Here is a 25,975-nt window from a genome sequence, read left to right as displayed (position 1 = left end):
GGTCCTTAAGAGGCCTAAGCGAAAAGCCCCCCAAGTCGTCCAAGAGGAGGAAGAAGAGGACGACGAGGTCACAGAGGATGGCCTTGTCACGAAAAGGAAGAGGGTGGCACCATCTTCTCCACCTGCTCCACCCCCTCTTCCAACCTCATCACCACCATCGACGCCCGCTCCTCCTCCCTCATCGCCAACACCACAAGCCCCTTCACCACCAGTCCAAGCAACTCCACTGGCCACTGCGCCACCAGCAGCTGAGGCTCAAGAGCCGAATTTTCTGGAGGACCCCCCAAGTGCCTCTACGCCACACATCTCAGCTGGAGGGGGCCCCCCTTCAAACACTTCAGCTGCGGAGAACGTTCCGACCGGGGATGAGGTTGCTCACACCTCTCCAATTATAATTACCGAATCCCCGGTTGCGTCGCCACGCCAGGAAGCAAACACTGAAAATCCTGCTAAGGAAGGTGGCGGCGAGAACCCTCAACAAGCCCCCCTGGCGCCTCTCCAAGCAGCGAACCTTTCCCTCGAAGTCACAAGGATGTGGGAACCTCTGACTGCCAAACTCAAAACCATAGCAGAGGATATCCCATCGATCATAACGAGGGCTGTGGAGAGCTCCACCAGGAGGCTTCAAGACGATCTCTACCACCTCAAAACTGAAAATAAACTATGAAGATCGAGGTGGAGAAAATGTCATTCAGCCTGACGCTCGCAGAACTTGATCACACTCGAGTGGAGGATGCCCTCAACACCGAGCTCAGGCTGGCGTGCAAGGAAGCTGCTGACCTTCGCCGCAAAGTCCATGATCTTGCCCAAGAGAAAGTTGAGCTAGAAAGCAAAATCGTGCCTCTGCGCACCAAGGCGAGCGACCTGGAGGCTCACATTCAAGCTGACGCCGCCAGGGTGCAAAAACTAGAGCAGAGGTCGATCGACCGCGAGAAGCTACTTGGGCAAGTAGAAAAAGAGAGGGATGACGCCATGGCTGATCTCGCCGAGGCAAACAAGGAAAAAGGAAAGATGGCTGCCGAGTTGACCCAGGCTCAAACGGAATCTAAGAAGGTTACTGACGACCTTCTCCATGCTCAAGAGACCAACGAACAACTCCGAAAACAGGTCGAAGAGCTGGAGCAGCAGAACAAGGAGCTCAAGAAACAGGTTGAAGAACTTCAAAGGCAAATTGAAGAACTTAGGCTAAGCTCTGCTCAGATTCTGGTTGCTGGATTCGAAGCCGCTCGGGAACAATTCGCATGCCTATTCCCCGATCTCGACCTCAGCATGGTGTCGTTGAACAACGAAGTAGTAGATGGAAAGGTCGTTCCCGCCGAAGGCTCAACCAACTCCACCCCGTCTGCTACTTTATAATTTCGCTCGTATATACCTTGTAATGAAAACTCGTGCATATGTGTTTTGAACAGATACTTATTTCAATCACAAAACTTGGATATTCTCTCCCCTGGCTCTTTTAAGTGCTTTAGCCTTCTTTGTATGTTTAACTTTGTCGGATTTAACTTAACAATTTTGCGAATACAACTTTTGACGTAACTGCCTCGAGCCAATTCAAACTTAAGCAATAATCACTTTAAACAACTTGTATTCTTAAGGCAACTAACCTTATCGCAAGAATACCCTTCGAACAGCGAACTGTAACTTAATCATTGGCTCGAACAACGTCCCACTCGACCTGCTTTATCAAACAAGTCTTTCAACCTTCTCGCCGTCGTTTAAACTCTTCCCGATCGCCAAGACCCCTTGGTAACATCAGCTTTCCCTAACCTCATGCTTTGGCAATCGTTTCTTTATCTGGGGTAGAAACGCCCTTTGGAAACTTCCTTTGCCCTCCTGAACTTCAGAGCAAAAGACCGGCTGGCTAGGCGTTCTCTTCGAACCTACCTTAGCCACCTTTCAAGCTTCTTCCACCCTCTTCGCCATACCTGAACTCGTTCGAGACGAGAAGGATTTTATCTTGCCTATGCTCGCACGTAAGCGAGAAGGTCTTTTAACTCGCCTGAACTCGCTCATCGGCGAGAAGGACTTTTACTCGCCTGAACTCGCTCATCAGCGAGAAGGACTTTAAATGGCCTTAACTCGCTCGACGGCGAGAAGGACTTTGTCTGGTGCCTCAACTTGCCCAGGGTGTACATCTCTTCCCCCTGGATGCACTGAGGACCTTTTCTTTCTCTCGCCTGCGCTCGCTCGACGGCGAGGAGGTCTTTAACTGGCCTTAGCTCGCACAACGGCGATAAGGACTTTATATGGTGCCTCAACTTGCCCAGGGCGTACATCTCCTCCCCCCTGGATGCACTGAGGACCTTTCTCTTTCTCGCCTGCGCTCGCTCAACGGCGAGGAGGTCTTTAACTTGCCTCTACATTGCCCCAGGAGTTACATCTTCTCGCTCCCAGAAACACGGAGGACTTTTTCTCTTTCTCGCCTGCACTCGCTCGACGGCGAGGAGGACTTCATCTTACCTCGAAACGCGCGAGGGCGTTGAGGTCTTTCATCTGGTGCCTCCGATCGCCGAAAGACGATGAGGACTTTAAAACTTAATTGGTGCCTCCAATCGCCGAAAAACGATGAGGACTTAAAACCTTTTAGAAAGCACGTGATATATCTTTTCTTGCCTTAAATCATGTACAAATGACAAGGTCTTTCTTCAAAACTTTCGAAAATAGCACACATGCAATCTGAAAACACCTTATGCTTCGAAAACTCTTCTTTTATTGGGTGGCCTCATTAAAAACCCTCCTTAGGGAAAAAAGAGTGCCCCCTTCAAACTGTTTTAATAGAGACATTGTAATATAACATTGTGTTTGTCTTTACTTACAAAGCTCTTAACTATAGTACAACTTCAAGTGTGTGGCGTTCCAGGTACGAGGGATCGCCCCTCCTTCCAGCGTCTCTAAGCGGTAGACCCCGTTCCCGAGCGCCTCGGTTATTCTGAACGGTCCAGTCCACTTGGGCAATAGTTTGTTCTCCATCTCGTACTGGTGGGCCTTCCTCATCACCAGATCGCCTTCTCTAAACTGCCTTGGCATCACCTTTGAGTTGTATCTTCGCTCGATCCTCCTCTTCACCGCCTCAGCCTTCAGCCTCGCCTCTTCCCTGACTTCATCCAGCAGATCCAGGTTTAGCCTTCTCTCTTCATTCGAGTCTTCCTCTACAAAGTTCTGGAATCTCGGCGAGCTCTCCTGGATCTCCACCGGAATCATGGCGTCGCACCCATAGACCAAGCTAAACGGGGTCTCATGGGTTCCTGACTGCTCGGTGGTGTGGTACGCCCAGACTATGCGGGGCACCTCCTCAGCCCAACTTCCCTTGGCTTTCTCAAGCCTTCTCTTCAAACCTCTCAATAACACCCGATTAGCTGATTCCACCTGGCCATTTGTTTGAGGGTGCTCGACGGATGCAAACACTTGTTGAATTCCAACCCCTTCGCAAAGCTTCTTCAACAGGTGGCTCGCAAACTGCGTCCCATTATCTGACACCAGGCGCTTAGGCACTCCAAACCGACACACGATGTTCTTCCATACAAAACCTTCGATCTTGTGTGCGGTGATCTGGGCCACTGGTTCTGCTTCGATCCACTTGGTGAAATACTCAATCGCCACCACCAAGTACTTCATCTGCCTGATCGCCAGTGGGAAAGGTCCCAGGATGTCGATTCCCCAAGTATGAAACGGCCAAGGGCTATAGATCGACTTCAACTCCTCGGGAGGTGCCTTGTGCCAATCGGCGTGCTGCTGGCATTGTTTGCAGCACTGGGCATACTTCTTGCAATCTTCTCTCATAGATGGCCAATAGTAGCCTGCACGGAGAGTCCTCGCGGCCAGAGCTCGACCCCCGACATGGCTTCCACATATACCTTCGTGGAGCTCTGCCATAATTCTCGTGCACTTCTCGCCGTGTATACATTCCAAGAGTGGGTGAGTGAACCCAAACCTGTACAGATCGCCATCAATCAATGTATACTTGCTGGAATTTTTCTTTACCTTCCTAGCTTCTGTTGGATCCAGCGGGAGGAGGCCATCTGCCAAGCACCGCTTGTACTGCGTTATCCAAGTGTCTGGCTCATGGGTGGCGCAGACCTGCATCACGTCCACCTTCTCTCCTCGACATGCTCTAATTCTCGGCGATCTCAGAGTTTCTTGCGTCAAAGACTTATGGCTTCTCGCTGCTCTCTCCGTCGACTTGCTTATCTGAAGGACCAGGTGATCTGCTACAAATGCCCTCGGCGTCTTCAGAGTTTCTTGAATCACCGTCCTCTGCCTACCCCCCTTGCCTGAACTGGCGAGCTTGGCAAGCAAGTCAGCTCGGGCATTCTGTTCTCGGGGCACATGTATTACTTCAAAAGAGGCAAAGGAACTCTTCAATTCCTGCATATACGCCAAGTAAGCCGCCATTTGTGGATCTTTAGCCTGGAACTCGCCTGTTACTTGCCCCGTGACTAGCAGCGAGTCACTCTTAGCCATCAGCACCCTAGCCCCCATTTCCTTGGCCAGCAGAATCCCGGCGATCAGCGCCTCATACTCTGCTTGATTGTTGCTGGCCTTGAAGGCAAACCTCAAAGACTGTTCGATCAGTACGCCGTGGGGTCCTTCCAAGATGACTCCAGCACCGCTGCCCTGCTGGTTCGACGATCCATCCACCGAAAGCACCCAACGAAAACCATCTCCTTCAACCCGCGTCGCCTCTGATGAGAGCTCGACCACAAAATCTGCAAAGATTTGCCCCTTGATCGGGCCTCGGGGCTCATATTTAATGTCAAATTCTGACAACTCCACTGCCCACTTCACCATTTTTCCCGCAACGTCAGGTTTCTTCAAGACCTTCTGGATGGGCAGGTCAGTCATCACCAGTATTGTGAAACTGTGGAAGTAGTGGCGCAACCTCCTCGCCGAAAACACCACAGCCAGTGCAGCCTTCTCCAGGGCCTGATATCTCGTTTCTGGGCCCTGCAACACCTTGCTCACAAAATAAATAGGCTTCTGAGCCTGAGCCTGATCCTGATCCTGGGCGAGCACCGCACTCACCGCCCTCTCAGTCACAGCGAAATACAACCTGAGAGGGATTCCCGCCAGCGGTTTGCACAGAACCGGCGGGCTCGCCAGATACTCCTTCAGCTTGACGAAAGCTTCCTCGCACTCTTTCGTCCAAGCGAACTTGTTATTGCGCCGCAGACACTGAAAATAGGGATGCCCCTTTTCTCCGCTAGCTGACACGAAGCGAGATAGAGCTGCCATCCGACCTGTCAGCTGCTGGACTTCTTTCACTGTAGCCGGGCTTCTCATCGCCAAGATGGCGGCACACTTGTCCGGGTTAGCTTCTATTCCTCTTTCAGTCAAGAGGAAACCCAAAAATTTTCCAGCCTCCACGCCGAAAATGCATTTCTCCGGGTTGAGCTTCAACTTGAACTTGGCGATCGTCGTGAACAATTCTTCCAAGTCTGCAACGTGCTTGCTCTTCTCCTGCGAGGTCACGACCATGTCATCGACGTAAGCTTGCACGTTCCTTCCCAGCATTGGTGCAAGTACTCGATCCATCAACCTCTGGTACGTGACCCCCGCGTTCTTCAGCCCAAACGGCATCACCTTATAGCAGTAGCACGACCTCTCCGTCATGAAGGTTGTTTTCTCTTCATCCATGGGATGCATCTTGATCTGATTATAGCCCGAGAAGGCATTCAGGAAACTCAGCAGCTTGCACCCTGCAGCACTATCAACCAGGGCATCAATGCTTGGTAAAGGATACGAATCCTTTGGGCAAGCTTTATTCAGATCGGTGAAATCGACGCACATGCGCCATTTCCCGTTACTCTTCTTCACCAGTACGACATTCGCCAACCATTCAGGGTACTGGACTTCCCTGATGTGGCCTGCAGCGAGGAGTTTCTGGGTTTCATCCCTGATCGCCTGCCTCCTCTCCTCGTTGAATTTCCTTCTCCTTTGTCGCACCGGTCTCACCATGTTGTCCATCGCCAGATGATGGCACAAGGAGTCGGGATCGATCCCGGGCATGTCCGAGGCGGACCATGCAAACGCGTCCAGATGCCGCTCAATCACCTTGGCGATCTGGTCCTGGAGATCGACCTCCAGAGATCTTCCTAGCTTGAAGACTTTCCCTCCGATCTCCTTCTCGAGCCACTGCTCGACGGGTTTGGGCCTGGATTCTCTGGCGATCACCGCCCTGGCGATTCCCTGTTCCCTTGCTTCCTCGGGGCGATCCTGCGCCTCTTCTTCCTCCAGGCCAGCATTCCTCTCCCCCAGCTCAGCATCTACCATCTCTACATCCCTTCCGGCGGCCTCCTCTGTTACCGGCGGTCTGGGCTTCACACCGGGAGGCGGGGTGGTTGTTACATAGCTCACTGATCTTTTGTTTTTCAGGCTATTCTCATAGCACCTTTTCGCTTCTTTCTGATCAGACTTTATCGTGATCACCACCCCTTCCATCGACGGCAACTTCACCTTCATGTGCCGAGTCGACGGAATGGCACCTATCCTGTTAAGAGTGGGCCTTCCCAACAGGATGTTATACGGTGAGGGGGCGTTTACGATGAGGTACTTGATTTTCTCCGTCCTCGACCCAGCCTCATCTGTAAACGTGGTTCTCAACTCGATGTACCCCCTGACCTCCACCTGGTCGCCAGCGAATCCATACAAGCATCCTCCATAGGGCCTTAGCTGGTCAAGGGGCAATTCCAGCTGCGTGAAAGTCGGCCAGAACATCACGTCTGCCGAGCTTCCTTGGTCCACCAGAACTCTGTGGACCTTCCTTCCCGCCGTGATCAACGAAATAACAATGGGATCGTTGTCATGAGGCACAACGTCCCGAAGATCCTGCTTTGTGAACGTGATGTCCACTTCCGGCGAGTGATCTTCAAACATGTCCACTGACATCACCGATCGCGCGTACTTTTTCCTCTGCGATGCGGTGCATCCACCACCTGAGAAACCCCCGGCAATGGTGTGGATCTCTCCATGGATAGGCATCTCGTGTTGGTGGGCTTCTCCACCTGCTGGCTGGGAACTCGACGCTCCCCCCGTCCTTCTATCCAGCAGATAGTCATTTAGGAACCCGCTCTTAACCAGATCGTCGAGCTGGTATCCTAAAGACAAACACGAGTCCAGGTTGTGGCCAAAACACTGGTGGAACTCGCACCAGGCGTCCGGTTTTGACCCCAGCACCTTGTCGCCCACCTTCTCGGGCGCCTTCAACCTAGCAGATATGTTAGGGATAGCGATCAGGTCCGCTAGTCCCATGACGAATTTGTGCTTAGGCGGGCGATTGTATTCCCGGCGTGCTGGTTGTTGGCGTGCTGGTGGTTGGCGCGCTTGGCTTCTTCCCTTATTTCTCCTATCGTAAGGATAGCGAGTCCTTTGGTCTTTTCTGGCCGCCGCCGCCGTTTCCAGCACCCTCTGTGGCTGGATCCTGGTCTGGGCGCGCGGCCTGGCGGGAGCCACGCTGCCTCTCTTCTCGGCGACTTCACTCTCGTCGGCGATGTGGGCCACCGCAAGTCGCCTGACTTCAGCAAACGTCGCTGGATGAGCCCTGATCAAGGCCTCGCAGAATGGCCCTGGCTGTACGCCCTTCTTGAAGGCATAGACCATCATTTCTTCATCCTTGGCCGGCGATCTGACCATCTGCGCTCCGAAGCGATTGAGGTAGTCTCTGAGGGACTCCCCATGGTACTGCCTTATATCAAACAGATCATAGGACACCCTGGGCGGTGCCTTGTTCACAATGTACTGCTCGACAAAGATTTTCGAGAATTGTTGAAAATTGGTTATGTGGCCATTAGGCAGGCTCACAAACCACTCCATCGCCGTTCCTTGGAGCGTACTCACGAACATCTTGCAGTAAACGGCGTCTGACCCTCCTGACAGCATCATCTGCGTGTGGAACGTGGTCAGATGAGCCTCTGGATCCTCCACGCCGGTAAAAACAGCTTTAACCGGAACCACGCTCGTGGGAATTGGCGTGTCGGTAATCGCCTGAACAAAAGGCATTGGGAACACACGAGGTGGCGTCGACGGTGCCACCTCTTCAGCAGAAGAACGTCCCTGCTGCTCCTGAAGAGCTCGACGCAGCTCCTCAGCTACCTTGCTGAGTTCCTCGTTCCTAGCGCGAGAGGCGACCAGGTCCTCATGTATCCTTGCCTGCTCTACGCGCGAGGCTTCCACGGTTGCCTGCAACGAGCGATCATCTCTGCCATCTGCGCCATGGTCATGGCGGCGTCGCCTTCAGCAGCGACGGGAGCCACAGGACTGGAACGATTGCTTCTCATCTTTCTCATTAACTTCAGCGAACCACAGGAATACAGCAAACAACACTTCAACCACGATCGAAACAACGATCAATCGGAGAAAACTCAAGAAACTGGGCAAGAACTCAAGAAAACCGCAAACCTTCGCAGAAAACCACAAAAGAACTTCGAACTTCCACCAAACAGATTGCGCGCAAGCAGCAAAGACCTCACTCCACCGATTGAAAGCCAAACAAACGGTACAAAACACAAACTCACCGAACGAAACTCAAAGAAATTGCGAACGACGGTTGCACCAACGCACAACCGCGCAGAAAACCTCGAAAACTTCCACGAACTCCCGCTGTGGATGGGAGCAAGTTTTACACGGCCCCACGGTGGGCGCCTGATGATCCTGCCTGTTGACCGGAGCGCTGGAGAATGCCTCGTCAAAGGATCGACGTGCGCACCGCTTATCACCTTCGTTCCTCCCTGGATCTACTTCAAGAACCAGCAAAGAAACAACACGGCGCCGCTGCGGCCGATCGCACTCCGATGCTCAAGTCAGTGACGGTATCACCAAATACTAAGAACTAGAACCGTGCAAATTCTCTCTCACAAACAGCTCTGTCACTCGCAAGCGTAAAGTGTTTGAACTGAACGTGCGTACCTCAGAAAGTCTGTTAAGAACTCTTATATACCTGGTGGCTTTCTCTCTCCTGGCAGTTACAGACTTGGACACGTGGCTCGCATCCAACTGTACACGTGCCATCATCTGGAGGCTCCCTGACTTGGCGCTGCTTCTGCTCTCATTTTGGCTAAGTTACTTATGCATGGTACTGCCCAGTGCATAGCTAACTTAGGAGTGCGATCTCTACTGGAACTGGCGAGTTAGGGCCTTCGTACACCTTCCCTGTGGTCTCGCCGGCCGCCTTCATAATCTGCTTCTCCTTCATCTTCGGCGATGTGCTTTCTCTGGCGATCTCCGACTGCTTGGTCGCCTGGGTCTGCATCTGGCGACTTCATCTTGAACCTGGCGATCGCCTATTCTGGTAAGCTGGAAATCGGAACACGCCAACTTAACAACTGGCGACTACACGCGCCCTCCGACTTCCTTCCCTTCTTGCCAACCTGGCGCCTTGTCAACACGCCTACACTGTAGCAGGGTGCCACGTCATTACACCCGATCACCAGGGCGGTACAGTTTCCCTTCTGCTCATATCTTCAATTTAAAAATATAACATTTAGTTTCGAACAATTTTATTTTTATTTTTATGCCTTAAAAATATTTTCAAATTTTCTATTGATCTCTAAAAGGATGTATTTATATTCTATTTCTTTTATTGTGATTAATTTTTTAAAAAGTTCTAAATATTCTTAAAATGTGTCACTTAATTTTTTAATTTTATTATCCTAATAACAATATATTTTATTATATGTAGACATATTATATCAATATATTTTAAAAATATTTACTCATAACCTTTTGAATTATAACATTTAATAACAACCCCAATGTTTTTTAATTTTAAAAAGGGCATAAATGGGTCTGGTGGACCCTGTTTTGTTAAAAGAATTAATGTGCTTAGTTACAGTACACTAAAGAAGAAGGAAGTGAAGGAGGTGGAAACTAACTAACCCATTCTTTCTTTCTCCGTAAGTTCCAAGAACTGCAATGTACAGACCAGCGACAAAAAACGTCACCATTTTATTGACTCGTTGGCTCTTTCTTGGTCTCTTCTCTCCATCTCCGCGGTTTCCCAAATTCATTTCATCAACTCCTTCGGTAATGAATATCATTAATCTTTAATTCTGTTTTTTTTTTTGTTTATTTCATAATCGTTTTGTGCTAATGCATTGGACTTTGGGAGTTAGGGTTTAGGACTTTGATTTTATTGAGAGACGTTATGCTAATATCATTTTATTCTGATATGTTGCGTTAATGGGTGAAGTTTTTGGAAATCTATCGACTTTTAAAGGTAAACCATGTTCTTTTTTTAAAGATACTCATGCATCCATAACCTATAATTTTTTATTTGTTTGGGAACCTATAGAGTACTGCTAGTAATGGTTGTACTGCTAGTAATGGTTGTACTACTAGTAATACTAGTACTACTACTAATGGTAGTACTGCTAGTAATGGTAATACTGCTACTAATACTAGTACTGCTACTAATACTAGTACTGTTAGTAATGCTAGTAATACTAGTACTGCTAGTTATACTACTACTGCTAGTTATATTAGTACTGCTACTAATACTAGGACTGCTAGTAATACTAGTATTGATAGTAATACTAGTACTGCGAGTAATACTAGTACTGCGTGTAATACTAGTACTGCGAGTAATACTAGTACTGCGAGTAATACTAGTACTGCTAGTAATACTTGTATTGTTAGTAATATTAGTACTTCTAGTAATACTAGTAATAATAGTACTGCTAGTAATCTTATATTGCTAGTAATACTACTAATAGTAGTGCTACTAGTAATGCTCGTAATGTTAAAACAGCTAGTAATGCTAGTAATATTAGTACTGTTATTAATACTAATACTACTAGTAATGGTAGTACAGCTAGTAATACTAGTAAAACTAGTACTGCTAGTACTACTAGTATTACTAGTACTGCTAGTAATAACAGTACTGCTAGTAATACTATTACTGCTAATAATACTAATATTGCTAGTAATACTAGTAATAGTAGTGCTACTAGTAATGCTAGTAATATTAGAACTGCTAGTAATGCTAGTATTACTATTACTGTTAGTAATACTAGTACTGCTAGAAATAGTAGTACTGTTAGTAATACTAGTACTGCTAGTAATGGTTATACTGCTAGTAATGGTTGTACTGCTAGTAATGCTAGTAATACTAGTACTGCTAGTAATACTAGTACTACTACTAATACTAGGAGTAGTACTGCTAGTAATTCGAGTACTGCTAGAACTGCTAGTAATATTAATATTGTTAGTAATACTAGTACTGCTAGTAATACTAGTACTGCTAATAATACTAGTAATGCTAGTATACTTGTACTGCTAGTAATAGTTGTACTTTTTGTAATACTAGTACTTCCAGTTATACTAATAATACTAGTAATACTAGAACTGCTAGTACTGCTAATAATACTAGTACTCCTTATAATACTAGTATTGCTAGTAATACTAGTTATACTAGTACTGCTAGTAATACTAATACCGTTAGCAATACTAGTAATAGTATTAGTACTAGTAATGTTAATAATATTTGTACGACTAGTAATGTCTGTAATACATGTATTGCTGGTAATACTAGTACTGCTAATAATACTAGTATTGCTAGAAATACTAGTACTGCTAGTAATCCAAGTACTGCTAGTAATACTAGTAGTGCTAGTAATACATGTACTGCTATTTGTACTAGTAGTACTTGTACTGGAAGGAGTACTAGTACTGTTAGTAGTACTAGTACTGCTAGTTATACTAGTATTGCTAGTAATACTAGTACTGATAGTAATACTAGTACTGCTTGTAATGGTAGTAATGCTTGTAATAGTAGAACTGCTAGTAATACTATTACTGGTAGTAATACTAGTACTGTTAATAATACTAGTACTGCTAATAATACTAGTAATATTAGTACTGCTAGTAATAGTACTCCTACTACTAATACTAGTACTGCTAGTAATAGTAGTACTGCTAATAATACTATTACTGCTAATAATACTAGTTATACTAGTACTGCTAGTAATTCTAGTACTCCTAGTAATAGTATTACTACTACTAATACTAGTACTGCTAGTAATACGAGTACTACTAGTAATACTAGTACTGCTGGTAATACTAATAATGTTAGTAATACTAGTACTGCTAGAAATACTAGTAATACTAGTACTGGTAGTAGTACCAGTACTGCTAGTAGTACCAGTATTGCTAAGAGTACCAGTAATGCTAGTAGTACTAGTACTACTAGTACTGTTAGTATTGCTAGTACTGCTAGTATTGTTAGTAGCACTATTACTGCTAGTAATACTATTAATATTAGTACTGCTAGTAATACTAGTATTGTTAGTAGTACTAGTACTGCTAGTAATACTGTGACTGTTAGTAATACTATTAATATTTGTACTGCTAGTAATACTAGTATTGTTAATAATACTAGTACTGCTAGTAATACTAGTACTGCTAGTAATACTAGTACTACTACTAATACTAGTACTGCTAGTAATATGAGTACTGCTAGTAATACTAGTACTGCTAATAATACTAGTAATACTAGTACTGCTAATAATACTAGTAATACTAGTACTGCTAATATTACTAGTATTGCTAGTAATACTAGTACTACTACTAATACTAGTACTGGTAGTAATACGAGTACTACTAGTAATACTAGTATTGCTAGTACATCTAGTAATACTAATACTGTTAGTAATACTAGTACTGCGAGTAATACTAGTACTGCGATTAATACTAGTACTGCGAGTAATACTAGTAATGCTAGTAATACTAGTAATACTAGTAATGCTAGTAATACTAGTAATGTTAGTAATACTAGTAATGCTAGTAATACTAGTAATGCTAGTAATATTAGTAATTCTAGTACTGCTAGAAATACTAGATTTGCTAGTCGTACTAGTATTAGGAGTATTAATATTACTAGTATTAGCTAGTACTGCTAGTAATACTAGTACTGTTAGTAATACTAATAATGCTAGTAATACTAGTACTGCTAATAATACTAGTACTGCTAGTAATACGAATACTACTAGTAATACTAGTACTGCTAGTTCTGCTAGTAATACTAATACTGTTAGTAATACTAGTACTGCTAGTAATACTAGTACTACTACTAATGTAGTATATCTAGTAATACGAGTACTACTAGTAATACTAGTACTGCTAGTACATCTAGTAATAGTAATACTGTTAGTAATACTAGTACTACGAGTAATACTAGTACTGCGTGTAATACTAGTACTGCGAGTAATACTAGTACTGCGAGTAATACTAGTACTGCTAGTAATCCATGTACTGCTAGTAATACTAGTAGTGCTAGTAATACAAGTACTGCTATTTGTACTAGTAGTACTTGTACTGGAAGGAGTACTAGTACTGTTAGTAGTACTAGTACTGCTAGTTATACTAGTATTGCTAGTAATACTAGTACTGCTTGTAATGGTAGTAATGCTTTTAATAGTAGAACTGATAGTAATACTAAAACTTCTAGTAATACTATTACTGGTAGTAATACTAGTACTGTTAATAATACTAGTACTGCTAATAATACTAGTAATATTAGTACTGCTAGTAATAGTACTCCTACTACTAATACTAGTACTGCTAGTAATAGTAGTACTGCTAATAATACTATTACTGCTAATAATACTAGTTATACTAGTACTGCTAGTAATTCTAGTACTCCTAGTAATAGTATTACTACTACTAATACTAGTACTGCTAGTAATACGAGTACTACTAGTAATACTAGTACTGCTGGTACTACTAATAATGTTAGTAATACTAGTACTGCTAGAAATACTAGTAATACTAGTACTGGTAGTAGTACCAGTACTGCTAATAGTACCGGTAATGCTAGTAGTACCAGTACTACTAGTACTGTTAGTATTGCTAGTACTGCTAGTATTGTTAGTAGCACTATTACTGCTAGTAATACTATTAATATTAGTACTGCTAGTAATACTAATATTGTTAGTAGTACTAGTACTGCTAGTAATACTGTGACTGTTAGTAATACTATTAATATTTGTACTGCTAGTAATACTAGTAGTGTTAATAATACTAGTACTGCTAGTAATACTAGTACTACTACTAATACTAGTACTGCTAGTAATATGAGTACTGCTAGTAATACTAGTACTGCTAATAATCTTAGTAATATTAGTACTGCTAGTAATAGTACTCCTACTACTAATACTAGTACTGCTAGTAATAGTAGTACTGCTAATAATACTATTACTGCTAATAATACTAGTTATACTAGTACTGCTAGTAATTCTAGTACTCCTAGTAATAGTATTACTACTACTAATACTAGTACTGCTAGTAATACGAATACTACTAGTAATACTAGTACTGCTGGTAATACTAATAATGTTAGTAATACTAGTACTGCTACAAATACTAGTAATACTAGTACTGGTAGTAGTACCAGTACTGCTAGTAGTACCAGTACTGCTAATAGTACCAGTAATGCTAGTAGTACCAGTACTACTAGTACTGTTAGTATTGCTAGTACTGCTAGTATTGTTAGTAGCACTATTCCTGCTAGTAATACTATTAATATTAGTACTGCTAGTAATACTAGTAATATTAGTACTGCTAGTAATAGTACTCCTACTACTAATACTAGTACTGCTAGTAATAGTAGTACTGCTAATAATACTATTAATGCTAATAATACTAGTTATACTAGTACTGCTAGTAATTCTAGTACTCCTAGTAATAGTATTACTACTACTAATACTGGTACTGCTAGTAATACGAGTACTATTAGTAATACTAATACTGCTGGTAATACTAATAATGTTAGTAATACTAGTACTGCTAGAAATACTAGTAATACTAGTACTGGTAGTAGTACCAGTACTGCTAGTAGTACCAGTACTGCTAATAGTACCAGTAATGCTAGTAGTACCAGTACTACTAGTACTGTTAGTATTGCTAGTACTGCTAGTATTGTTAGTAGCACTATTACTGCTAGTAATACTATTAATATTAGTACTGCTAGTAATACTAGTATTGTTAGTAGTACTAGTACTGCTAGTAATACTGTGACTGTTAGTAATACTATTAATATTTGTACTGCTAGTAATACTAGTACTGTTAATAATACTAGTACTGCTAGTAAGACTAGTACTGCTAGTAATACTAGTACTACTACTAATACTAGTACTGCTAGTAATATGAGTACTGCTAGTAATACTAGTACTGCTAATAATACTAGTAATACTAGTACTGCTAATAATACTAGTATTGCTAGTAATACTAGTACTACTACTAATACTAGTACTGCTAGTAATACGAGTACTACTAGTAATACTAGTATTGCTAGTACATCTAGTAATACTAATACTGTTAGTAATACTAGTACTGCGAGTAATACTAGTACTGCGATTAATACTAGTACTGCGAGTAATACTAGTAATGCTAGTAATACTAGTAATGCTAGTAATACTAGTAATGCTAGTAATACTAGCAATGCTAGTAATACTAGCAATGCTAGTAATATTAGTAATTCTAGTACTGCTAGAAATACTAGATTTGCTAGTAGTACTAATACTGCTAGTATTAGAAGTATTAATATTACTAGTATTAGCTAGTACTGCTAGTAATACTAGTACTGTTAGTAATACTAATAATGCTAGTAATACTAGTACTGCTAATAATACTAGTACTGCTAGTAATACGAATACTACTAGTAATACTAGTACTGCTAGTTCTGCTAGTAATACTAATACTGTTAGTAATACTAGTACTGCTAGTAATACTAGTACTACTACTAATGTAGTACATCTAGTAATACGAGTACTACTAGTAATACTAGTACTGCTAGTACATCTAGTAATGGTAATACTGTTAGTAATATTAGTACTACGAGTAATACTAGTACTGCGTGTAATACTAGTACTGCGAGTAATACTAGTACTGCGAGTAATACTAGTACTGCTAGTAATCCAAGTACTGCTAGTAATACTAGTAGTGCTAGTAATACAAGTACTGCTATTTGTACTAGTAGTACTTGTACTGGAAGGAGTACTAGTACTGTTAGTAGTACTTTTACTGCTAGTTATACTAGTATTGCTAGTAATACTAGTACTGATAGTAATACTAGTACTGCTTGTAATGGTAGTAATGCTTGTAATAGTAGAACTGCTAGTAATACTAAAACTTCTAGTAATACTATTACTGGTAGTAATACTAGTACTGTTAATAATACTAGTACTGCTAATAATACTAGTAATAGTAGTACTGCTAATAATACTATTACTGCTAATAATACTAGTTATACTAGTACTGCTAGTAATTCTAGTACTCCTAGTAATAGTATTACTACTACTAATACTAGTACTGCTAGTAATACGAGTACTACTAGTAATACTAGTACTGCTGGTAATACTAATAATGTTAGTAATACTAGTACTGCTAGAAATACTAGTAATACTAGTACTGGTAGTAGTACCAGTACTGCTAGTAGTACCAGTATTGCTAATAGTACCAGTAATGCTAGTAGTACTAGTAGTACTAGTACTGTTAGTATTGCTAGTACTGCTAGTATTGTTAGTAGCACTATTACTGCTAGTAATACTATTAATATTAGTACTGCTAGTAATACTAGTATTGTTAGTAGTACTAGTACTGCTAGTAATACTGTGACTGTTAGTAATACTATTAATATTTGTACTGCTAGTAATACTAGTACTGTTAATAATACTAGTACTGCTAGTAATACTAGTACTGCTAGTACTACTACTAATACTAGTACTGCTAGTAATATGAGTACTGCTAGTAATACTAGTACTGCTAATGATACTAGTAATACTAGTACTGCTAATAATACTAGTAATACTAGTACTGCTAATATTACTAGTATTGCTAGTAATACTAGTACTACTACTAATACTAGTACTGGTAGTAATACGAGTACTACTAGTAATACTAGTATTGCTAGTACATCTAGTAATACTAATACTGTTAGTAATACTAGTACTGCGAGTAATACTAGTACTGCGATTAATACTAGTACTGCGAGTAATACTAGTAATGCTAGTAATACTAGTAATACTAGTAATGCTAGTAATACTAGTAATGTTAGTAATACTAGTAATGCTAGTAATACTAGTAATGCTAGTAATATTAGTAATTCTAGTACTGCTAGAAATACTAGATTTGCTAGTCGTACTAGTATTAGGAGTATTAATATTACTAGTATTAGCTAGTACTGCTAGTAATACTAGTACTGTTAGTAATACTAATAATGCTAGTAATACTAGTACTGCTAATAATACTACTACTGCTAGTAATACGAATACTACTAGTAATACTAGTACTGCTAGTTCTGCTAGTAATACTAATACTGTTAGTAATACTAGTACTGCTAGTAATACTACTACTACTACTAATGTAGTATATATAGTAATACGAGTACTACTAGTAATACTAGTACTGCTAGTACATCTAGTAATAGTAATACTGTTAGTAATACTAGTACTACGAGTAATACTAGTGCTGCGTGTAATACTAGTACTGCGAGTAATACTAGTACTGCGAGTAATACTAGTACTGCTAGTAATGCTAGTAATACTAGTAATGTTAGTAATATTAGTAATGCTAGTAATACTAGTAATTCTAGTACTGGTAGTAATTCTAGTACTGGTAGTAATTCTAGTACTGGTAGTAATACTAGTACAGGTAATAATAGTAGTACTGTTTGTAATAGTGGTCTTGCTACTGCTTGTAATACTAGTACTCTAATAATACTAGTAATGTTAATAATACTAGTACTGTTACTAATACTAGTACTGCTAGTAATCCTAGTACTGCTAGTAATACTAGGAGTGCTAGTAATACAAGTACTGCTAGTTGTACTAGTAGTACTTGTACTGCAAGGAGTACTAGTAGTACTTGTACTGCTAGGAGTACTAGTACTGTTAGTAATACTAGTACTGCTAGTTATACTAGTATTGCTAGTAATACTAGTATTGATAGTAATACTAGTAATACTAGTATTGATAGTAATACTAGTAATACTATGGTATTAGATGAACCACCTCCGCCTCCTATTAAGAAAGTCAGCACTAAAGGGAGTTGTTCGGCAGTTGATCTATCAGGGGATGACTTTGGCTCAACTAGCCAATGCGAATTATATGTTGAGTGTAATTCTTTGACCCGATTCGTTGCCTTGGGTAAGTGTTATGAAGGGGTCACAATGTTACACAATGTGCCTCTTCCTTCTAATTTCATGAAGGTCACGGTGGAGAAGGTCCTTTATGGTGATCTTGCAGTTTCTGTGCCGACATCAGAGGTGACAATTGTGGCAGAGGCATTACATACTTTCGTTGCCTTGCCTAGACATCTCGTCAGACCTATAGACTCTATGGTATATATTTGCACTAATACTAATACAATTATGATATATTACATTCTAACTAATTTAAGTATTTTTTGTTTTGATGAGTAGCAGGAACCTAAGACAAATTTGTCTCTGGGAAAGAAGAAAATAGTCTCCATTGATGATCCTCTGGCGGCATTGGTGGAAGTTGCTACAGCTTTAGATACAACCGTCTTAGAGGTTCCATGGGATGCCAATGTTTTTGGAAGGCATAGTAATCTACCGTTGTACGTTCACATGTCTGATTTGTTGGACCTTGCATCCGGAGATCAAGAGATTAACATAACAATTCTGCAATTATGGATGATGTAAGTTCAAATTTTAAATTCTTTATACTTTTGATTTATTAAATATATTAGTACTAACTTATTGAAATTTAGGTATCTTTCTAGATTATGCTTTGATGAGGGGAAACATAATATATATGGGTTTTTAGACCCTCAAATCACTCAATCAATTGGAAACAAGAAGTCGGAAACACAAACATACATCACCACTGCCTTAAAGAATGGTGGAAAACACATTTATTTTGCTTCGTACATCCATGAGTAAGTTCTTATTTATTAAATAAGTTTTAATAAATTATTGAAATAAGAGAAACTAATTAACTGATTTGTTATACAGGCGTCATTGGCAACTATTGATCATATCTGTTCAAGATCATACCGCTGCATGGTTTTGCTCCTTGCATAAAAAACCTCCTGCCTATTTTAAAAACATTAGAGATAGGTACGACAGTTTCATTTAACATTTATTATTACTTATATATTATATAATGTTATGTATTCTAACATGAAATCTTATTATTTTAGTGCTTACTCTGGATATAATATGTTGTGTGGGAGGAGAACTTCAAACGCACAAAAACTCACTTGGATGTACCTTAAGGTATTTAAAGTATATTTGTTCACTTAATTTAATGTGTTTCACTCATTCATTTAATACATTTATTTTCACATGCAGTCCAACAGGCAACCTCAAAATTATGATTGCGGTTATTATGTTATGCAGTGGATGTTGACTATTTTGCAAGCTGAAATTAAGAAAGGTTGGAATAAGGTAATACCTCAATACAATAAACACTTTAAAATTTGAGATTTATTATTCATGCACTAATTCAAAATATTTCAAATGTCACAGTTGTTCAACGACCAACACCCGCTAGATTTAGAAGCATTGGACTATGTGAGAACAACATGGTCAAAGTATTTTGTAACCATGTATAACACTCTAGTATAGATAAATCATTACAATGACAAATTTTTTCATATATTACCAAACTTTTTTGTATTATGTTATAATTTGTTGTATGTAAATTTATATTTAAATTATGATTTGAAATGTTTTTATTTTCTGGAATTGAAAACTTTATGCAGGTTATTTGAGATTTTTTAAAAAATAATTTTTTTTTTTTAATCAATACATAAAACGACGGTTCCACTTGGAACCGTCTTTAAAAGGCATACTTATAATGACGGTAGGAACCGTCTTTGAAAGTCGCATAAATTTTTTTTTTAAAAACAGAAACCACCTTTAACAACGGTTTTCACAACCGTCGTTATAAGTCCATACCTTTTAACGACGGTTCCGTCGTTAAAAATTCATACCTTTTAACGACGCCTGTAATAACGACGGTTCTGGAACCGTCTTTAAATGTCGATTTTAACCGTCGTTAATTTACCTTTTTCTACTAGTGTACTAATACTAGTACTGCTAGTAATACGAGTACTGCTAGTAATACTAGTACTGCTAGTAATACTAGTACTGCTAGTAATCCTAATACTGCTAATAATATTAGTAATACTAGTACTGCTAATTATACTAGTATTGCTAGTAATACTAGTACTGCTACTAATACTAGTACTGCTAGTAATACGAGTACTACTAGTAATACTAGTACTGCTAGTTCTGCTAGTAATACTAATACTGTTAGTAATACTAGTGCTACTACTAATCTAGTATATCTAGTAATACGAGTATTACTAGTAATACGTGTATTACTAGTAATACGAGTATTACTAGTAATACGTGTATTACTAGTAATACTAGTACTGCTAGTACATCTAGTAATACTAATAATGTTAGTAATACTAGTACTGCTAGTGATACTAGTACTGCTTGTTATACTAGTACTGCTAGTGATACTTTTACTGCTAGTGACACTAGTACTGCAAGTGATACTAGTATTGCTAGTAATACTAGTAATACTAGTACTGTTAGTAATACTAGTACTCCTTGAAATACTAGTACTGCTAGTAATACTAGTACTATTAGTAATACTAGTACTGCTAGTAATACTAGTATTGCTAGAAATACTAGTACAACTAGTAATAGTAGTAATACTTATACTGCTATTAATACTAGTACTGCTAGTAATACGAGTACTTCTAGTATTACTAGTATTGCTAATACTGCTAGAACTGCTAATATACTTAAACTGCTAGTAGTACTTGTACTGTTAGTAAAATTAGTACTGCTAGTAGTACTAATAATGCTAGTAATACTATAACTACTAATAATACTAGTACTGTTAGTAATACTAGTACTGCTAGTAATACTAGTACTCCTAATAATACTAGTAATGCTAGTAATACTAGTTATACTAGTACTGCTAGTAATACTAATACTGTTAGTAATATTAGTAAGAGTATTAGTACTAGTAATGCTAATAATATTAGTACTGCTAGTAATGTCAGTAATACATGTATTGCTAGTAATACTAGTACTGCTAGTACTGATGGTAATACTAGTAATAGTAGTACTACTAGTAGTGCTAGTTATATTAGTACTTCTAGTAATGTTAGTAATACTAATACTGTTAGTGATACTAGTACTGTTAATAGTACTAGTAGTGCTAGTAATACTAATACTGGTAGTAATATTAGTAATACTAGTATTGTTAGTAATACTAGTACTACTATTGATACTTGCACTGCTAGTAATATTAGTAATACTAGTACTGCTATTGATACTAGTACTGCTAATAATACTAGTAATATTAATACTGCTAGTAATACTAGTAATAGTAGTATTGTTAGTAATACTAGTACTGCTAGAAACACTAGGAATACTAGTACTGCTAGTAGTACCAGTACTGCTAGTAATGCTAGTACTGCTAGTAATGCTAGTACTGCTAGTACTGTTAGTAATGCTAGTACTGCTAGTAATGCTAGTATTGCTAGTAATGCTAGTACTGCTAGTACTGCTAGTAATACTAGTACTTCTAGTAATACTAGAACTGTTAGTAATACTAGTACTGCTAGTAATACTAGTACTGCTACTAATACTGGTACTGCTAGTAATGCTAGTAATACTAGTCATACTAGTACTGCTAGTAATATTGGTACTGCGAGTAATGCTAGTAATACTAGTACTGCTAATAGTGCTTGTAATACTAGTACTGTTAGTAATACTTGTAGTGCTAGTAATACTAGTACTGCTAGTAATAGTAGTAATACTAGTATTACAAGTACTGCTAGTAATACTAGTAATAATAGTACTTCTAGTAATAGTTGTAATACTAGTACTGCTAGTCATTTTTTGGCAATCCGATTGTAGTAGCATAATAATTCCAAATGCAATTTTATTGATAAATTTATGAGTTAATGACACAAGCATTTGCATTGACCAGAGACTGGATCACAATATTGTTTATCACATGGTGGAGCACAAACAAATGGGCAATCAAACGCAGTTTTACATTTTGCTGGCTTCCCTAGTATGGCTGCCCTACACTTGCAAACTTCATCAATACAAATGGCTGAATCTTTACATAAACTTAATTTTCCCTTGCAATCATCATTCTGCTTACACATATCCGCATCTAATGCAAACCCTACAAAACACACCCTAATATTACAATACAAATTCATGTTGGCTATAAAACTTTTGAATCACTAAAAATCATAAATTCAAAAAGGTGATTTATCAAATGAAAAAAAGAAAAAAGCTCAAATAACTTACCATTGCAAACTACCAAAGCGAAAACAAGTGCTACCAAAGCAACCTTCACTAGAGCCATTTGCCTTCTTTTACTTTACTACTTCTTAGACTCACTCTTTTCTTACTTCTCCTTTATGATTAAATCATCCACATATTTATAGTACTATATTAGTGTAAAAAGAGAAAATGAGGTTATATTTAGTGTAAAAGTGACAACTAAGAATTTTATGTATTTCATAGAGTAAAAAATAAATGTATTAAATATTTACTTTATTACATATTTAGTGGGTCAAAAGTTTAAATACTCATTTAATGAATGTAACATGGTTTTTATTTAATAAAGAATTAAAATTGTATCATAAATATATTCATTTTATACTTCTAGAAATCAAGGTAACACCTGTTACTTTATTAGATGATTAGTCGGTAAAACCTTTTTCATATAACACTCTTCTCTTATATTAAAGTAATATTTGATCATTTAAAACATATTAATTAATTTTTAAATATTCATTTAATAAATGTAAATGGTTTATATTTTAATAAATAATTAAAATTGTATCATAAATATATTTCTTTTATACTTCTAGAAATCAAAGGAACATGAACTAACACAAATTACCTTTTTTCATAATATTAAATTTAACAATGTAGTTTAATTTCTTACCGTTTCTATCATTTTCAATGTTATTTTGAATATAAAATAAATTAAGTTAAAAAAATGTTACTCAAAAGGTAAAATGATAAGAATTTGTGTACATCAAATAGAGGAATTCACTTCTTCTTTTTATATAAAATGTTCTCATGTTAGGTATCATTATGAAACTGGATGTCTCAACTAGGATGACACCTCAAGTATTAATAATTATTTGTCACCACACGAAAAAAGTATTATTAGAACAAAGGAAAAAAAGAAAGAAAGGAAATATAAGCAAATATGGGGAGACTAGACTAACACTCATATATAAAGAAATATGAGAAAAGCGATACTTAGGTAATTTATACCTATTAATAAAGAATTCTAAGAAAGACTAGTTGGAAGCCTATTAATCCTAAGTTAACAAGCCTGTCAACACATTCACTTCACGAAAAATGTGAGAAATACTAAACCTGATTTTCCCACAGTACTCAAGGAAAGTGTTCCACCTATTACGAAAAATTCGAGAATCATTAGTCCTAACAGTAAATGCATCACAAATCAAGGCAGAATCACATTCAAGCCATAAACTAGTAAGACCCATCTTTTAACATTTTCAATAGCATGTATAACTCCATAAAACTCAGCAACCAAAGCATTTTGAATATCAAGGAAAGTAGAGAAACCACCAATAAACTTACTCATACTCCCCAGAAAATATCACCCTAAGGAGCAAGACTAGGATAACCTCTAGCAACACCATCAGTATTAATTTTAATTCAACATGGTCAAGGAAACTACCATATAACAGGAAGAATATGAAGAACTTTGCCACTCTGGGTGTTAATATCAAAGAACTTAAGCATATTGAAGTCAACCATATCATTCTTCATAGAGTTTTTAGACAAATTACCTACTAGGTGAAATCCAATAGAAAAATTCACTTTATTAATGTTATATACAATTAATATGAATGTTAATAATAGTAATATTACCATTTCTACCATTTTCAATGTTATTTTGAATATGAAATAAATTAAGTTAAAAGAAATATTATTTATTTTACTTAAGTTTAAAGTGTATAATAGTACTTTGTCTTTGAGTGCATCCAAATAAAAATAATTGACTTCTCTTTTAAGGCCCAAAGTTAAAACATAATTTTTAAAAAATATTACTCGATTATATTGATATTGTGAGATCATAAACTTAGAACTTGAATATTATTTAAGATTTTGACCACATAATTATATAATCGAATTAATATTTTAAATTATAAAAATTTAAATATCAAATTAATTTTTTAAATTATAAAAATATGATTCTTATAAACGAAACTGGAAAGACGGTTTAAATATTTAAGTAACACAAATATTCACTTATAATAAAATAACATGATTCAAAACATTGTTACATTGTAAATGTTCTTAATTATTACTTTTGGTAATAATTAATTAAGTTTTGATGATTAATTAAGCTCAAAAGGTAAGTTATTGAAGTAATTTTGAACATAAGAGAAATGTATATAAAAGGAAATATTTTAATTAGTAATTCAAAAACCATTTTAAATCAATCAAACAAAAGCATACAATCACACACATATCTAAGATACTCACAAAAAAAATATCTGTAACATCAAGAAGTTTGTAATATTTTTCAGATACAATAGGCCATCTAACAATAAGGTCTAAATAAGAATATCTAATCTAATCGTAAGGTCTGTAATCTAATAACCTGGTAGACGCTTGGATTGTGCAAACCACTATTAAAATTAAAAAATATTTGATTTGATTTTGTTATCTTAAACCTACAGTGATAATACTGCATATAGAATAAAATTGACTAAGAAAGAATTAAGTATATACATTAATTACCTTATTATCTTTTTACCAACTATTTTAATGTTTATCATGCCATCTCATCTTTTATGAAATGGAATATACTTAGACTCCAATTTAAGAGTTCAAATGAAACTTGAGATATTTATTTTCCTTTTATTTTATTTTAGTGAGTACTCTAAGCCTAACATGTTTTTATTATATCGTACTACTATACCAAAGTAATTTAATGATCATGATATTGATTATTATTATTTTTATTATGTTATTAATATTATTAATACTATTATTATAATCATTAATAATAATATTATTAACATCATTATTAATATAATTATTAGTATTATCATTAATATTAATGTTAATATTATTATTATTATTTATTATTTATTATTATTAGTATTAGTAGGATCGTCACGCAAAGACTATTCTCACCGTCGTGAACTGTTTGAGTAGCAACGGCCAAGCCACCACTTTTGCCATCGTGAGCAGCAGCGACCAAGCCACCACTTGTTGCACTGCTTGTTCTACAACGCTACAACTTGCCACAATATCATTTTGAGGTTAGTGTTTTATTTATTATTTATGTTTTTATTAAATGTGTATGTATGTGTTGAATATGTTGATTCTAATTCATAGGATGTTTAGTTTTTAATATTTTTAATTTAGTTTTTAATAAATTAGATAATATTTTTATATATTAAACGTGTTTATTTTAAGTCAGAGAATAATTTTGATTTAGTTTTATAATGAAGTAGATAGTATTTGTATATAATAAAGAGAGTAAGGTTTACTATCTCTGTGGATAATTTTTTAAAAGGTAAATTCAACTTTGAAACGGTCTTGACATCCCAAAAATGTGTTTTTGGAAAATCTGGTTTGGGGTTTAATCCTCAAAACAAGAAAAATGTGATTTCAAAGCCTTTTTCAAAAGTGTCAGAAAAACAATCGATTGAAAGATCGAAACAACCGGTTGTTACATGCTTTTACTGCATGAAAAGATGCCACTCAGTTAGATTCTGTAAAATTAGGAAATATTATGTTCCTAAAGGTATTATGAGATGGATTCCCAAAAGTTCTGAAGTTCCTAGTGATAAAGCTGAATCAAAAGGACCTACATTTATAACGGGACCAAATCTTGTTGCTTGAATTTATTCTGTTGTAGGGATACTAAAAAGAAGCATGGAGTCTTGAGTTATCTGATCAAACTTTTGGAAGAAA

General features: G+C 38.0%; 2 protein-coding genes and 1 long non-coding RNA gene across 3 annotated transcripts; 2 read left to right on the top strand and 1 right to left on the bottom strand.

Annotated features, from left to right (window-relative positions):
• The first annotated feature begins 972 nt into the window (after positions 1 to 972).
• On the top strand, positions 973 to 14,067 carry LOC137806393 (uncharacterized threonine-rich GPI-anchored glycoprotein PJ4664.02-like). Its single transcript, XM_068606504.1, has 7 exons — positions 973 to 1,053; positions 10,286 to 10,556; positions 10,742 to 11,267; positions 11,309 to 12,275; positions 12,569 to 12,573; positions 13,070 to 13,941; positions 14,060 to 14,067. Exons 1-7 carry the CDS (start codon positions 973 to 975, stop codon positions 14,065 to 14,067), a joined length of 2,730 nt encoding a protein of 909 aa, XP_068462605.1.
• Positions 14,064 to 21,765, top strand: LOC137806390 (uncharacterized). The gene is made up of 14 exons (XM_068606490.1): positions 14,064 to 14,994; positions 15,660 to 15,690; positions 15,740 to 16,089; positions 16,145 to 16,157; positions 16,235 to 16,571; positions 17,696 to 18,097; positions 18,197 to 18,328; positions 19,304 to 19,399; positions 20,035 to 20,182; positions 20,283 to 20,298; positions 20,588 to 20,797; positions 20,866 to 21,476; positions 21,577 to 21,629; positions 21,760 to 21,765. The coding sequence occupies exons 1-14, from the start codon at positions 14,064 to 14,066 to the stop codon at positions 21,763 to 21,765; spliced, it is 3,336 nt and encodes a 1,111-aa protein (XP_068462591.1).
• Positions 21,766 to 21,906: 141 nt separating this feature from the next.
• LOC137833393 (uncharacterized) lies at positions 21,907 to 22,404 on the bottom strand. Its single transcript, XR_011084699.1, has 2 exons — positions 22,304 to 22,404; positions 21,907 to 22,175 (listed from the first exon to the last, which is right to left on the bottom strand). It is a non-coding gene; the product is annotated as an uncharacterized lncRNA (long non-coding RNA).
• Between the last annotated feature and the right edge of the window lie 3,571 nt (positions 22,405 to 25,975).

Source organism: Phaseolus vulgaris, chromosome 11, assembly GCF_000499845.2.
Source record: "Phaseolus vulgaris cultivar G19833 chromosome 11, P. vulgaris v2.0, whole genome shotgun sequence".
NCBI lineage: Eukaryota > Viridiplantae > Streptophyta > Magnoliopsida > Fabales > Fabaceae > Phaseolus > Phaseolus vulgaris.
Note: the sequence above shows the minus strand (reverse complement) of the source record. Positions and strands in the feature narration are given on the sequence as shown.

Bases quoted from the DNA above. Each gene is read 5' to 3' on its own strand.
- LOC137806390 (XM_068606490.1), top strand. From the start codon at position 14,064: ATGAGTACTGCTAGTAATACTAGTACTGCTAATAATCTTAGTAATATT. The intron at 14,995-15,659 runs GTAATACTGTGA...TAGTAATACTAG, and splicing joins TAGTAGTACTAGTACTGCTA to TACTGCTAGTTCTGCTAGTA. The intron at 19,400-20,034 runs GTAATACCTCAA...TTTTTCTACTAG, and splicing joins TTAAGAAAGGTTGGAATAAG to TGTACTAATACTAGTACTGC.
- LOC137806393 (XM_068606504.1), top strand. From the start codon at position 973: ATGGCTGATCTCGCCGAGGCAAACAAGGAAAAAGGAAAGATGGCTGCC. The intron at 10,557-10,741 runs GTAATACTAGTA...ATGTTAAAACAG, and splicing joins GAGTAATACTAGTACTGCGT to CTAGTAATGCTAGTAATATT. The intron at 11,268-11,308 runs GCTAGTAATAGT...TAGTACTTCCAG, and splicing joins AATGCTAGTATACTTGTACT to TTATACTAATAATACTAGTA.